A 16,471-nucleotide genomic window follows, 5' to 3' on the forward strand; every position below is an offset into this window, starting at 1 on the left:
GGTAGATTAAAACTTACCTCCCCCACACGCATCTTTAAACATAGTATTCTTGACAAGGTTAATTCTGAGGCACTGGAACTAATTCAAGTATGGGATAGTTTTGATATTTCTACAGTTGCCTATTTTTACAACTACTGCTACTTCCATAGCTAAATACATGCACCCCAACATACAACTTGTGTTTACAAACAAAGGCTATTACAGGTAATAGGTAAATATATCTGTTCCAACTTACATACAAATTCAACCTAAGAACAAACCTACAGGGCCCATCTCGTTCGTAACCCAGGGATTGCCTATATTTTCATTCATATATTTACTATGATACTAGGTATCTATGTGTCAGACGCATGGATACAAAGGAGGAAGTCTTCCTTTTAGTAGGAAGACTAAAGGTAACCAGTGGTTTCAACTGGGGCAATTTTGTCCCCCCCTCCAACCTGGTAATGTCTGGAGACATTTTTTTTTTTTATGTTGAGACAGGGTCCCACCCTATGCCCCTGCGCAGAGTGCAATGGGCGTGGTAGCTCACCGCAACCTCAGACTCGGGCTGCGGGCACCCCGCTGCCTCAGCCTCCGGAAGCCGCTGGGATTACAGGCGCTCGCCGCAGCGCCCGGCTGGGTTTTTCCATTTTTTTTTCACAAGTCGGTGTCTCGCTGTCATGGCTCACGCCTGTAATCCCAGCACTGTGGGAGGCTGAGGAGGGAGAATCGCTTGAGCTCAGGAGTTCGAGACTCGCCTGAGCGACAGTGAGACCCCGACTCGTGAAAAAAACTGGAGACATTTTTTTATTACTGACTGAGGGGCAGGCAGGAGGAGGATTCTACTGAAATCTAATGTTTGGAGGTCAGAAATGCTACTGTTAAATTAATTTTAGCCTAAAGCTGCCTCCTTATATATTTTAAATTTGGCCTAAAGGCTTCTCCATATACCGTGAACTGTAACCTAACTGGATGTGTAAATAGTTTATAACCTACTCTTGTACCAATCACATAGTTTCAGCCAGTCACAGATAGCCAACTGTCCAAACTGATCAAATAAGGCAATTGCCGAGCGGTAACCAATCCATCTGTTTCTGTATCTCACTTCTGTCTGCCCTACACCACTCTCCTTTTTCTCTCTGTAAATCCTTTGGACTGCACAGAATCGCTCTGAACCTATTCCTGTGAACGTCCCAATCCAAGAATTGTTCTTGGCTCAATTAAACTTTATTAAATTTAATTTGTTGTGAGTTTTTCTTTAGAAACTGGTAACTAACCTACAAGTCACAAGACAGCTCCCCACAACAAAGAATTACCTCTCCAGCCCAAAATACTAGTAGTACCCAGTCTAAGAAACCCTCTGGTAAACTATCAAAATCAATGTAAAATGCTAAATTATAATTCTATAAAAACAAATTAAAGATTTTTTTAAAAAAAACCCAAGTGTGGGTGGCGCCTGTGGCTCAGTGAGTAGGGCGCCAGCCCCATATGCCAAGGGTGGCGGGTTCAAACCCAGCCCCGGCCAAACTGCAACCAAAAATAGCCGGGCGTTGTGGCGGGCGCCTGTAGTCCCAGCTGCTCGGGAGGCTGAGGCAAGAGAATCGCGTAAGCCCAAGAGTTAAGAGGTTGCTGTGAGCAGTGTGACGCCACGGCACTCTACCCGAGGGCGGTACAGTAAGACTCTGTCTCTACAAAAAAAAAAAAAAAAAAAAAACCCAAGTGAACAGAATCTGTTTATTGAGTCATAATCCATACACTATAAAAATCACCATTTAAAACACACAATTTTTGGTGTGGCACCTGTGGCTCAGCGGCTAAGGTGCCAGCCACATACACCTGATCTGGCAGGTTCGAATCCAGCCTGAGCCGGCCAAACAACAATGATGGCTGTAACCAAAAAAAAGATGGGTGTTGTCGCGGGCACCTGTGGTCCCAGCTACTTGGGAGACAGAGGCAGGAGAATCGCTTGAGCCCAGGAGTTGAAGGTTGCTGTGAGCTGTAATGCCACAGCACTCTACCCAGGGCAACAGCTTGAGGCTCTGTCTCAAAAAAAAAAAAAAAAAAAAATTGGTTTTAGTATATTCATAAAGTGACCAACTTCACTATCTAATTCCAGAAGATTTTCATCACCCATCATAAAAAAGTCTCTGTATCCACTAGCAGTCACTCTCCAAGTCCCTGGCAATCACTAATGTACCTCCTGTCTCTATTGATGAGTCTATTCTGGACATTTCCTAAAGGTGGTATCATACAGTAATATTCCTTCATGCCTGGCTTCTTCCATTTAGCATGCTTTCAAGACTCACGCATGTTGTAGCGTGCGTCAGCACTTTCCACCTTCCTTGATACTAGAACACGGTCTGGATATACCACATTTTCTTTATCTCTTCATTGACTAATGAATATTTGGCTTGTTTCTTACCTTTGGTTATTATTACTGCTAAAACATTTGTGTACATGTGGTTGTGTAAACACACGTTTTCAAGTCTAGTGGGCCTATCCCTAGGACTGGAATTGTTAAGAGTTATTAACTGTTTTCTAAAACTGGTGCCATAAATGGTGTCATTTTATATCTCCAGCAACACCCCATGAGGGCTCCAGTTTCTCTACGCCATAGCCAAGACTTATTATTGTCTGGCTTATTTTATTTGAGAGATGAGAATTTTAATTACAACTGAAAATGTCCAGAGGCAAAAAATTTAAATGTGTCTTAATGAGCCCTCTGAGGTAGTTATTTTGGGTAATTATCACCCGAAATCTTCCCTTAAGGAAATATTAAAAAGTCGATGCAGAACAAATGAGGAACATCCTTCAGCTTTGTGTCTACTGTGAGCCTTTACTTCTAATTAAAAAGGGGTGGTCTTTCCTTGTAGAGACAAAAGAATGTCATTCAGAAGGCTAGACGGCAACATATTTCATGAGAGATTTTGTTTGTTTAATTGCTTATCTCTCCATTTAGGTAGGTCAAGAATTCAGAGGAAGTGGAGGGGGTATAAAAACCTTTGTAACCACTCATTAAGCCCAGGCCCAGGGACAGGGGCAGCAGGGTTGCTGTCCAGATTCTGATACAGCACAAGGGACAGCACTTCAATAACCTAAGGCTTGGCTGCTCCAACAGTGGCCTGTGGACCAGGAGCTTGGCAGAGATACAGGCCCTCAGCCCCCACCCCAGACCTACTGAATCAAAACCTGCCTTTTGCAGAACCCCAGGTCATTAGTCTGAGAAGGCCTGCTCTAAATGAAAGGCGTGTTAAAAACCTCACGCCACTACTTCTGCCAAAGCAGTCATTGTTTCAAGGTTCTTTGGAAAACATAATCCCGAGCTACAGAAACAATTGTGTGGGATATGTTCCACTAAATAGGAATCTATGCTCTTATATTTCGTTATAATGGGGAATGTTAGCTTTGCTTATAAAACTCAGCTGGGGAGCTCTGAGAGCCATGTAACTAAAAAGCACAAATTCACAGCCTGAACATTTACAGAAAATGACTTTGATCTCTTTGTTGCTTATTGATATTTGAAATGTGCCTGCTTTTGTCACCTGGAAAGATCCCAAGGTTTCAGTGTCTAGGAGTTTCGTAGTGTTCTCTCTCATTTTCTGTCCCCTAAAGAGAATGTCAACTCCCTAATGTCCCTCCTAGCTTCCAACAGCAGCTGGTGGCAGCCTGGAAGCAACAGGGCAACAGAGGCACAGTCGGTGTCCCACCGAGAAGCAACAGGAGGGCAACTCAGGAGACCCAGGGAGCAGGGCTGGCCAGCTGCCTTGTTGCTGCGTGATCATGGCTGCCCTAAGTAACACCTGGTTCCCTCACCTCTATGCCATACTTAAGGAAATATTAAGTAACATATTAAATATTAATAATATTAAATAACAACAACATCGTAATAACAGCAGCTTATCTACGAAATGCTGTACTAGAAGTGTCTTAAATTTTAACTCATTACATCCTCACAATAAGCCTATGGGGAGGGTGGGGGGAGTTGGGATACACTATTATCACCTCTATTTTACAGAGGAGGAAACAGAGGCATAAGAGTTTATTAACTTACCCTAAGTCCCAGAACTAAGAAACAGCAGACCCTGGCTGGACTCTAACTTCCAGAGCGGATGCTTCACCATTATGCTCAGAAATGGCACCATTTATTAAATCCCTCTGCAAACTGTGACAAACTATATAATGTAACTTACTGGTTGTGCTGCTCTTTAAAAAACAAAGCTTAAACTAAAAACTAGAAGTATTTGGCAAAAAGCAAACATGGGCCTCTCAGTGGGGCAGATTAGGGTGCCAGTACTCTCAAATGGATGGGAATATAATCCAAGTGCTGAAGCAAACAGATTTCCTACCAAACCACTTGGCAAGCTGTACAAACCTCCCCCAAATAAATACCTTGCAATGAGGCTGGGATATTTCTCAAGGCCCTTAACCCAAAGGGGACTTGAACTGTTGCTATTAAAAAGCCCCTGAGTTATGGCCTGGAAACTTCTTGCTATCTAACAAACACAATTCTGGTTTCTGATTACCAGCTCAAATCTATGGGGAGGAAATACAAACTCATAAGCAACTTTTAGAAGACCTCAATTTTTCAGGCATGTTCATTCACAGATAATTTCTTTCAAATCAAACTGTTTCTTCCCTCCTTCACCAGCTGGGCTCCAGAGAGCAAGAGAGCTGCTACCCTCTGCACTTCCCCAAATCAAACAAGTCCCCAACACTCACAAAGAAATGACCATAAATCTAACCCTACAAGCATTAGCTACACCTCAGAATTCCAGAGTGTAAAGAGGTTCCATAAGGGTAATTTGTCCAGTATCTTCACTTGATGGACACCAACACTCAGAGAAGTTAGGAAACATGTCAAAGACCAGTGCTTGGACTCAGAACCCTGCCTCTAACAGCAATTTCTACCCAACTTGTAAAATCCCTCTTTTCCAAGGAAGGTGTGACTACCGCAGTGAACATAAGAAACTCAGAAATGCTTTGTGGTACAAAATAGCTTTCCCATAATCTCCTGGGAGCCTCGTATCCTGACCACCTTTCATTTTTATTGTACTCTTTTTATAAGAACATCTTTCTGAAGAGAAGAAATAATACATTTCTAAAAATCAGGAGCATTAAGCATTTAGAAGTAGGATTTAATCCAAAATTCTTCCTGTAGTCTACAAGGCTCTCTCCATGAGGTGTCCAGACTCCCCCAATGGCCTAGCTTCCAGCACTCTCATGGTTCACTAGGCCCTTGATGTTTCTTGACATCAAGCACCCTCCCACCTCCGGGCCCTTGCCTTGCTGTTCCCTGCACCAGGAGAGCTATTGCTCCAGAAAAGCACACAACTCTGCCCCTTACTCCACTCAGGAATCTTCTCAGAGTGGCTTTCCTTCTCCAGGCTGACTCAAAGTGGCCACTTCCTTCTTTATCTTCTTGGATGTACTTGACCTTACATTAAAGAGATATTTATTTTCTGTCTGCCTACTAGAATGTGAATTCATTGAGGGCAGAGACTTTGTCTTGTTTATTGCAATTTTCCTAGCACATGGAAGTGATTGGTTTTTTACGGTAATGTAAATCTTTAGTTTTGAATTTAATTTTTTGCTTTTCATCAAGTCAAGGCACACCTATAAACTACCATAACCATATCTTTTTCTTGGGTAATAATGTACATTCTTAGGAAATAAGCTGTATCCTTTACCTTATGTTATGATAAGCTCAATTTTGCATACTAACAGTGTCATGCAGTGGTTCTCAAAGCATGGTCCCCGGGCTAGCAGTTCCAGCATCCCTTCAGTACTTGTTAGAAATGCAAAATTTCAGGATCCTACGGAGGGTAGAGCCCACCAAGTTCCCCTGCCTCAAAAGTAACTCTAATACACATACAAATTGCAGGACATTACCACAGTAGAAAGGTGTGTGATCTAAAAGCCATGAGTCACTGGTCTCAATTCTGCTATCCCAAAGCCATGGGACAGTAAGCTCACTCGGATTCACTGGCCTCCATTTACTCATCTGGCCTATATGATGACCAAAGCCTTTTCCACCCAATCCAGCCAGCCAGGTGTTCTATGCATGCATTTACTGCAATGATCTCCATTCTGGTCACTGACCTCAAATGATGCTTAGCCCATAAGGAATATTTCAGTGAGCCAATCCCAACCAAATTAAAAGGTCTAGATTCCACTTTCAGATTATAATCAGAGGGTAAGTTAGGCAGTACTATGTAATAGCTTCACGTTATAAAAGTCTTGAAAAACTAAATTCAGCTGTGGCAGTAGGGATTCAGTCCTGCCAGTGAGAAGTGCAGCTGCTGTCTGCCTTTGAGCAGTTTCAAAAGCGGCTTCGAGAGCGACTCTGTTTGCAGAAAGTTTGAGAAATGAAAACATTTATTGCCTTTCCCCGAGTGAAAAGGTAAAATAAATGAGGACTGGCATAAAAAAAAAAATAGACTATCAAAACAGGATTACTGTTTGTTAAGTGCCCGCGATGTGCCCATTAATAGAATCATCAGTGCTTCTGGGGACAGGAGGGAGGAGGCCTTGAGGAGAGACCGCATACTCGGAGCTGGGAAACCCCAGGACACTTACCCACAGCATTAATCCTTTTCTTCAGAATCGTTTGGTTTCATAAAGGTGGTGTGGAAATAGTACTTGAGCATTATAAAATATTCCTCAGGGCAAATAATTATGTTACAGTCACTACAGGTGATTTGTACTCACTCTAGAACCTTTCTGATCCACTTTCCTCTTCATAAATTTACTTCAGTGTTACAGCGTATCATATGAGAAATACTTGAGGGAAATGGACAAGATCTTTAAAATGGGTGAAAGAATAAATTATTATTAACTATCAAAACCTAGTGTTGGGTCACCCAGCATTAACATAATTAATAAGAAACAATTTCTTTCTTATTAATTAGGAAAGATTGGGCTCTCACTGTGATAATTTGACAAGAGGAATAAAACAGGTACCTAAGTAACGAAGACCCATCAAATCCTAGGTGACTTAAGAGAGGTAGTGCAAGAGCGCTCACCCACTTTGAGTTCTTTTTTTTTTTTAAGACAGTCTCACTTTGTCACCCTTGGTAGACTGCCATAGCATCATTGCTTACAGCAACCTTCAACTGTTGGGCTCAGGTGATCCTCTTGCCTTAGTTTTTCTATGTTAGTAGAGACAGGGTCTCTCTCTTGCTTAGGCTAGTCTCGAATTCAAGAGCTCAAGGATCCACCCACCTTGGCCTCCCAGAGTGCTAGGATTCTAGGTGTGAGCCACTGTGCCTGGCCAGCTCACCAGAGTTTGAAAATTAGAAAAGGTTTCACGACAGAGGTGGCAAATTGGGTCTTGACTCATGGGATTGGTGGCAGTGGTGGCATCTTAGAAGGCGGGAATCAAAGTGCAACATGCGGGACTGTTTCTAAAGGGCAGACACAAGCTGACCTCCCCACCTGTGAACTGCTCAGTGAGAAAAGCTCCTGTGACAATGGCTCACTTCTGTGTGTCTCAGACCCTCCCTGCTCTGCTCTGTTACAGCCAATTACAGTTCCCAGGCTCTCCTGACCTCTGCATGCAGGGCAGGTCCAGCTGGTGGAGGGCAAAGCCAGAGAGCTCTGACCCCAGGCAACAATTAGCATTTTAATGTGTAAAATCCTTCATTCTCACTATGCTTCACTCAACTTTGGGTACAACTTTAAAATGAAAAATCCTATGATCCTATCAATATTTTAACCAAAGTAGTTCCTACTTTCTAAATCTTTTTCATGAACTTCCAGCACTACTACGATTACAAGGTTATATTCAGATTTAACATTTAGCACTGCATCCCTTTTAAAAACTCAACAGCTATTACTTTAATATCATTTACTTTAAACTAAAATTTACCTTTCATTTAATTTTTACCTTGTGCACAAACATTGTATACATACACGATGTGTGCGTGCGTGTGTGTGTGTGTGTGTGTGTGTGTGTGTGCGCAGACTAAGAAAAAACTTCACCTGGGCCCCACAGGCATTCTTCAGCCCACCCATAACTATCGTGATGTAGCACCCACAGGGAAGCCTCGGCTAGGAAATGTGGGATCTCACCATGGAGTGTCCTGTTCAGTGGTTCTGCTAGGACTGACCACCGGAGGTGCTTCATGCAACCCCATGCCCAGAAGTGTAACTCTATACCAATAAAATGAGAAGCTCTGCAGGTGAATCCAGCAATTGTCCCTCCCTATCAACACCCAACGCAACAACTATCCATGCACAAGCAAGCACCTTCAGAGGAACCAAAAATCAGGTGACAATCATGGTACCTGGTTTTAACACCATTGTATCAAGGACAGAGGCCCTGATGAGGGCAGAGAAGAGGCACTGAAGAGGCATGTGAAGATGTTCTCACAACGCCTAAGCCACTCCTTCGGCAGTGTCACACCGCCACGCCCGGGGGACAGTCTGTGCACCCAGTGGAGGGAGAGTGAAGTAACTGTAGGGCTTTGCATTAAAACTCAGAGCCACAAGGCGGGGGACACAGCTGGTTCCCACAGCGGGTGCCCTCAGAGGGAGCATTCTGGCCAGAGGGAGCTCCTCTGCCCAGAAGCCCAATGTCCTATTAGTCTCTCCATCTGCAGACATAGAGCAGCCTAGGGCCTGCAATAAAGCCATTATAGTGAGGCCACAAAGGCCGCAGTCCTTGGCTAATTTCTACAGCTGTGCTGGCTTGGAGATGGTGGACTTGGGTGCACATGACCCAGTGAGACACCAGCAGCTGCAGCCAGGCCATTAACTATGTCACCCTCCCCCAATTCCAGGCAGCACAGCTCAGGGAGAGTCTCCTTCCACTTGGGGAAAGGAAAGAGAAGAGCTCAGAAGACTTTGTTTTGTGATTTGGGTAGGGTACCATCCTGAGGCCCCTGAATCCAGGTCTTAGTTCCTCGATGGTATTTTTGGGCCCACCCTGGGCCAGAAGGAAACACTGCCTGAAGGACCGGGTCATGGTGGGGTTTACCACTTGCTAGCTAAAGAGCCCTTGGGTTCTGAATAAAAGTCAGAGGCAGCCAGGCAACAGTCACCACTGCCACTGGTAAAACTGGGCTGGCATCAGGTGTGACCTGGTGCTGGTGGCTCTGAGCGAGTACCCATGTCACTCCTTCCCCAACTCCAAGAGCCAAGCACAGAAAGTGAGGGAGGAGAGCGAGAGACTTTGTCTAGTCATCCAGGAGATTCTCTTGTCTTTCACCCAAGTTCACCAAGATGGTATCGCCAGGAGTCTACAGGAGTGACAGACAGCATCACTGGGCTTGAAGCACCCCCTGTGTTGATACAGCGGCAGTGACCAAAGACTTAGCCATAACACTCAGTTAATTACCTTTCAGCATCTCAAAAGCTTTCTCAAGAAGGATGGGTTCAAATAAGCCCTAACTTTTCAATGCCCAGACATGACAAACATTCACAGCATCAACAGCATCAAGACATGACCTACCCAAACAAGAACCAACGATCAGTGAGCAGGGCCTTGTACTTGAGCTGCTATAGCGCTTCAAAAAACTGAGAGAAACAATGGCCACACTATCACTGTTTTTCAATTTAAGGTGGCCTCTGTTCATGCTGTTACCTGCTCCTACACTGTCTCCTTCCCTGGTCCCCACCCAAATCCTACTGGATCTATTCTTCAAGGCCCACCTCACATTTCCACCTCAGGCAGGAAGCATTTCCTAGCAACTCCAGTGTCTCCCCAGCTCTCCTGTCTTGAACACTCAGGGTATGTTACAGGTTAGCACTTTATTATTCTCCAGTATCTTCATCAGTCTTGTCTTCCCAACTGGATGCCATGCATCTTATAGGCAAGGACCACATCTTATTCTTTTTTGTCTTTTTTTGGAGACAAAAATCTCATTCTGTTGCTCTGGCTAGAGAGTCAGAATCATTATCACAGCTCAAAGCAACCTCAAACTTCAAACTCCTAGGCTTACGCCATCCTCTTGCCTCAGCCTCTTGAATAGCTTGGACTACAGATGCATGGCAACAAACCCAGCTAAGTTTTCTATTTTTTAGCAGAGATGGAATCGTGCTCTTGCTCAGGCCAGTCTCAAACTCCTGACCACAAGCAATCCTCCCACCTCAACCTCCCAGAGTGCTAGGATTATAGGCGTGAGCTACCATGCCTGGCCTGTATCCTCTGCAATAGAGTTTGGAATATTTTAGATACGTGGCATGCCTCCTGACTAGTAGGTTAATGAAACACAGGCATTTGGGCATATTTATAAGATATGAATAGAAGTTATACCACCTTTGAATACCTGTATGACCCAAAGCACAGTGACTATAGTGATCATATTCTTCAGTTTAACACTCTATCATCAGGTCTTAGGAAAGACATAAGGTGATTTTGCAGGGAAGGAAGGAGGCTATAGTTAAATATATAGTAGTACAGTGGTTTTAGGTAAATTAATTTAGCAGCTATACACGAGAAAAACTGGGAAAAGCTGATAAGCTAGTATGACTTGATTTCTAAGACTGAACTGTTTGTATAAAATATCTTACACATCCTTTTCTGAAAATTCACAAAAAGGGAAAGTGCAATAACCCACCATGTGGGTTACTATAGGGTTATAGTAGCGCCATGCAAAGTTCAAGGACTACCTCTCCCACTTTACAGTTAAGTGCCACAGAGTAGTCTAAAAATACTTTCACAGAAAGCCAAAAAGATCAGGTTTCTGAAATGTGGGCTACGTGAAATGCCACATACATATCTCCATACGCACATGTCTGGGTGGTATTTGTTCAAATACTATAGTCCCAGCAGTGACTTTATTTAGTCTGGTCATTCCTAAGACAAACACATATAACTTTAATTACACGCACATCCACATGTAGGAGAGCCCATCTTGAAACAATTAGACTTCTCCGGTAAGACTTTCAGGGCACTGGCCTCCTCCCACTTCCTCACATCCAGCACGGAAGGGAAGACACAGGCAGAGGCAGGCCAAACCGGACTCTGCAAACACAGCCTGCAGCTGCAGCTCTCTGCCCTGCTCCATTTGGTTCTATGTGGACCCGCGACACCACCCTTCCTTTATTCTTCCCTAAATGAATTCCAGTCATTCAACTGCAATTACTATTTTTTTTAACCCCTTTTGATCAGTCTCAGAGGGAAAAAAATTCCTGGCATGGTTCTTTATCTTTCCCTCAAAGGAAATATTCCAGGAAGAAACCGCCAAGTCTAAGGCATTACCAAAGCGCCCATCTGGTTATTGACCTTGGGTTACGTGGCTTCTGGAGATGGCTGCCTTTGCCACCACATTCTTTGGGACTTTCTGGGTTGTTTGGTTCTCTAGGTAGTAAAGGCTGAGTATTTCTCCATTTAAATTGCCCTGGAAGCTGGAGAGCAGTGTCAGACTGCCGTGTATACCTCTTCTCCCCCCTGAATCCCAGTGTAATTCCCTAAGTAATTTACCCATGAGATATTATCAACAAAAACAGTGTTTTCTCCATAAGGACCATATTAAAAAAGTTACATCCACAAATACCAACTGAAGGCCTCCTTTGCACCTGGAACAATGGGAAAAACTACATAATGACAAACATTATGCGGTCCTTGTCCTCAGACAGCTTGCTACGTTACATGGAGTCAAGTCTTTCAGAAAACAAAGCATTGTCCTTATGGAAACATTTCCATTGTTCCTCTTCTTTCGAAGGACTAGACCAGGCGTCCTCAAAGTTTTTAAACAGGGGGCCAATTCACTGTCCCTCAGACCATTGGAGGGCTGGACTATAGTTTAAAAAAAAACAAACTACGAACAAATTCCTATGCACACTGCACCTATCTTATTTTGAAGTAAAAAAACAAAATGGGAACAAATACAATCACACGGCCTGATGTAGCCCACAGTTTAAGGACGCCTGGACTAGATTATCAAGTTCTAAATAGAGGTTTCAATATTTAAGGAAAGTTAAAATTAAAAAAAAAAAAGACTGAAAGAACCAGGCAAGAGGAGAGGGCAGAAGCCGACAGAAGACAGAGGGTACAGAACATTTAGCTAAGTAAGGGAAGAGCCTCTGAGACCTTGAAAGGCCAAAGTCAGGAGGGATGGGCAATTGTAGATCCCCAAGCAAAAATACAAAGTGAGTTATCACAAAAGCTCTCCAGAAAACAAGCCTCCAGGACAGTTTTCATGTGAAACCATATAAACTGAAGGGTCAACTCTAACAATCAGGCAGAAAATGCGGCCACATACTGTCAAGGCCCTAATTTACAAGAGTGTGGCCTTATCCTTAGAAAGAACCTGGAAACATCTCTGACAGGTCCACAAACACTGTCCCTGCAAGCTCATGTGGTTGATCCAGCCAAGAGCTCCCACAGAAGGAACTCACGTCCAGCCAGCACTGGCCTGTCACTGACTCAGAGCCTCTCCCGGGAGGTGGCCAGTTTATGTGCAACTAAACCAAATGTACCTGGAAAGAATAGGAACAACAACAGAAAAGTCTCCACAGCTGAGGAAAACTCCTCAGTTCCTCCTGAGGAAGACGTATGCACACCCAGGCAGGAAGGCACAGCTTAGACTAGATCCGAGTGCAGAGGGCAGACTCCAAGGACGAGAAGGCTGAAGCCACGGAACAGGGGCTCAAACAACAAAACTCTTGACCTTGATATTGAAGGGATAAAACTGATTGTTTCCAACCCCACAAGCCCATCTCATTCTGAATACTCAGACCATTGGATTTGAATGCAAACATGGCTCCAGATTAAGAGTTAAGTCCATGATGTCCTTCAAAATTAAATTTTTGAATTATCAGTTAATAACTTTAATCATCAGAAAGAAAATCCCAAGGAGAAAAAGAAATTGAAGCAGTGATAGATGATTGCTTATGGAAAATCCTACACTGGAAAGATAATGATCCCCTCTCTCCTTTGCCATTACCTCCTAACTCTCTACATAAGTGCCATCGAGAGAAAAAGTTGACCTGTAAACACAAGGGAAGAGTTGTTAGAACCAGTCGTAAGGTTAATTCAGGTAGAACTGGATTATGTGGGACTTAGTTTTATTGTCTGTAAAATGGAAGTGGTGATGGTTATGTAATTGCTACGTGCATTTCTACTATTAGAAGGGAACAGAGGACGTACTGACATGTGCTGAATGCGATGAACCTTGAAAACATTATGCTAAGCCAAGGACGCCAGAGAAGAAGGCCCCATATTATATGATTCCATTTATATGAAATGCCCAGAACAGGAAAATCCACAGGCACAGAAGGCAGGTAAGTGGTTGAAGGGGACAAGGAGGAGGGGTTGAACTGGACGGTGATGATGGTCGTACAACACCGTGAATGTACTTAATGCCACTGAATTGTACTGCTTTCAAATGGTCAAGAATGCTGAATTCTATGTTATGTGTATTTTGCCACAGAGAAAGAGAAAAATAATAGGCTGGCCACCTACTCGACACATAATAAACATGCACAAAAGGTACAGATTTTCAGGGTGATCACAACTGCGGCTCATGCTAACCTAGGTTTTCTATCTTCTCTCTCCTTTTTTTTTTTAGAGACAGAATCTCAATTTGTCACCCTCAATAGAGTGCCGTAGCATCACAGCTCACAGCAACCTCCAGCTCTTGGGCTTAGGTGACTCTCTTGCCTCCGCCTCCCGAGTAGTATCTTCTCTTTATTGACTACCATCTTAGACAAAACTATCACAGGCATTTCTCTCCCCTTTCTCTGGAAGGACCATGAAAGGTTGTCTGTATAGATACTTACAAATTCGGACTGAGGGAGTAGGCACAAAGAAGGCTGAAGAGTGGTGCAAAAAGCAGTTCAAAAGCTCCAGTGTCTGCCACCAAAAATCTCAGGTCAGAAAACAAAAACAAAAATTGAACCCTGGGCCTCTCCCCAGACCAAGCGATTCAGAACATCTGGAGTGATTCAGCATATCATGGCATCAATATTTTTTAAAAGTACTCCAGGTGATTCCAATACAGAAGCTGCCGGGATCAAGAATCCCTACTATTCTTGGATGAGAAGGGAAGGGAACTGCTTTATTAAATGCCCCCAAAGGGCTGGGTGCCGTGCTCACTCTCTTTACAGACAGGGCCTGCAGCTGAGGGTCCCTGCAGCCTCTGGGACTCCTTGAGTCTCTGAGCACGGTGACCCTTAGAAGCAGCACTCAACCTTTGAGGGACAGGAGATCAGGGATGGATACCCTATTTCCTTATCCTTTGGGTGGGATAACTATGAGGCCTAATAAGCTAACTTTTTTCTGTAAAGGGACAGGTAATAAGTATTTTGGGCTTTTTGAGCTATATAGTCTCTGTCTGCTGTACCTAATCTGCCTTTGTAGTGCAGGAGCCGTGATAGACGATGCCTAAATGAATGGTGTGGCTGTTTTCCAATAAAACTTTACTTGTAAACACTATTCGCCTGTAGTCCCAGTTACTCAGGGGCTGAGGCAGAAGGATCACTTAAACCCAGGAGGAGTTCAAGTACAATGCAGACAACATAATGAGACATCATTTTCTTAAAAATTAAAAAAGAAAAATTATAGCAAAGCTGTAATTTTCTAACCCCTGCTCTAGATCAAAACCAGTGGTTCTCTCAACCCTTTTGGCTGGCACCAGGGACAGGTTTTGTGGGAGACAATTTTTCCACAAGACCCCTTGGGAAGCCAGGGAGGATGGTTTCAGGATGATTCAAGCACATTACATCTCCACCTCAGATCACCAGGCATTAGATTCTCATAAGAAGCACAACCTAGATCCCTGGCAGGTGCAGTTTGCAGCAGTGTCCGTTCACCTCTGACAATCTAATACCACTGCAGATCTGACAGAAGTGGAACTCAGGTGGTGATGGGAGCAATAGGGAGCAGCCCTAAATACAGACGAAGCTTTGCTTTGCTTCCTTATCTCGGGCCCACCTCCTGCTGTGCGGCCTCATTCCTAACAGGCCACGGAATGGTACTGGTCTGTAGCCTGGGGGTCGGAGACCACATGTCTAAACAGATTCCCAGAACTCTCATCAAGAAAGAGTCCTACTTGCCTAAAATAAGAACCTGTAAAGAACACCCCTATGTAGGCTTCTTCCTTCCCATGCTTCCTGGCTAGAGAAACCATCTCCACTCAAATCCTGTCTCAGAGCCTGCTTCTGAGGGCACCCAACCTACATCATGATCTTATCCTCAGAACTACAGTTACGCAGTTAACTAATACCATTAGGATGGATATAAACAAATAAATGCACGCACACGTGCATACACACACACAAATACTTAATCAAATATATGGTTTTAATTATGGTAAGCATATGGCAAATCATGAAGCAAAACCATACTACTCACATACATATTGATCTATGTTAAGGAAACTTTATAATAAATAATGCTAAAAATAGGATTGAGGGTTATGAAAAAATATATATTTTTTTGCTTTTGTGCTATTTCTTATCTAGGGTAGAATTCATTTCCCTTCTGCCACTTGGTTGTAATCTTGGTAGGTGAAATCTTTGGTCATATCCAAGAATGTATACAGCCATTCATGGTAAAGCTCAATGTGTAACTCAGAATTTGAAGAGAGAAGAAATAGATTAAAATAGCCTCTTAACGTATTTTACTGCAGGAGTGGAGAAGGAGCGGCAGTAATGTCACTAGGTCTCCGTAAAGGCACTTGTGAAATTCTCCTACAGGGCTTGGCAAGCAAAGCTCAGTGGTTTGGCCACAGGCCACGTAGATGGGGCAGGCAGGTTCGAACCAGGTCCAGGCCTGCTGAACAACAATGACAGCTGCCAACCACAACAGAAAAAATAGCCGGGTGTTGTAACAGGCACCTGTGGTCTCAGCTACTTGGGAGGCTGAGGCAAGAGAATCACTTAAGCCCAAGAGTTTGAGGTTGCTGTGAGCTGTGATGCCACGGCACTCTACCGAGGGCGACACAATGAAACTGTCTCAAAAAAAGAAAAAGAAAAAAGAAAAGAAGAAAAGAAATTCCAGTATTGGTTCTAAGGACAACAGAGGACACTGCGAACCCAGAATGAGCACATCGGAAAGCAGCACTTACGCAGTCTTGCCCTCACTGTCATGCTTGGTGGCGCTGGCCCCCTTCTTGCCCAGCAACGAGGCCACCTTCTCAGCGTCTCCATTCTCCACAGCCTGCAGCAGCCGGTCATCATTCTTGTTCCACTCATTGGTCTGTGGAGCAAAGGGAAGAAAGAGAAGCAGTGAATGACACCAGCCACAGTCATGGCCACACTTTGACCAGCAGAACCCCTGCATCCCAGCTTCCTGCCCTCCTGTGGCTCCGAGGAAAACCTGCCCCCAATGATAACTTTAAATGTACCTTCCCCTTCACCATGGAGACACCCAAGAAGGCTGCTTTCCCCCAAAGAGAACATCAATAGTTCAGTGAAATCACAGCCAGTCACCAAACTCTGAGATCAAGTTACTTCTCTTAACTAACACTGGGAAAATGAAGTAAATTATAAAGACCTCAAAGGCCAGTTTACACATTAGCTAATTTCTACTAACTGAACACCT

The 16,471-nt window shown here is 43.8% G+C and overlaps 1 protein-coding gene across 5 annotated transcripts in view; it reads right to left on the reverse strand.

Annotated features, from left to right (window-relative positions):
- Window positions 1–16,471, reverse strand: part of RAI14 (retinoic acid induced 14) — a 146,663-nt gene that overhangs the window by 45,047 nt on the left and 85,145 nt on the right. For 4 of the 5 annotated variants that reach the window (XM_053592403.1, XM_053592436.1, XM_053592416.1 and 1 more), the window contains one exon: window positions 15,996–16,126. In XM_053592403.1, the coding sequence (XP_053448378.1) occupies window positions 15,996–16,126 (131 nt within the window). Of the gene's footprint in view, window positions 1–15,995; window positions 16,127–16,274; window positions 16,409–16,471 lie in introns of those variants that run through there. The other variant, XM_053592425.1, reaches the window with a different exon arrangement.

Source organism: Nycticebus coucang, chromosome 1 (assembly GCF_027406575.1).
Source record: "Nycticebus coucang isolate mNycCou1 chromosome 1, mNycCou1.pri, whole genome shotgun sequence".
In the NCBI taxonomy this organism is placed as follows: domain Eukaryota; kingdom Metazoa; phylum Chordata; class Mammalia; order Primates; family Lorisidae; genus Nycticebus; species Nycticebus coucang.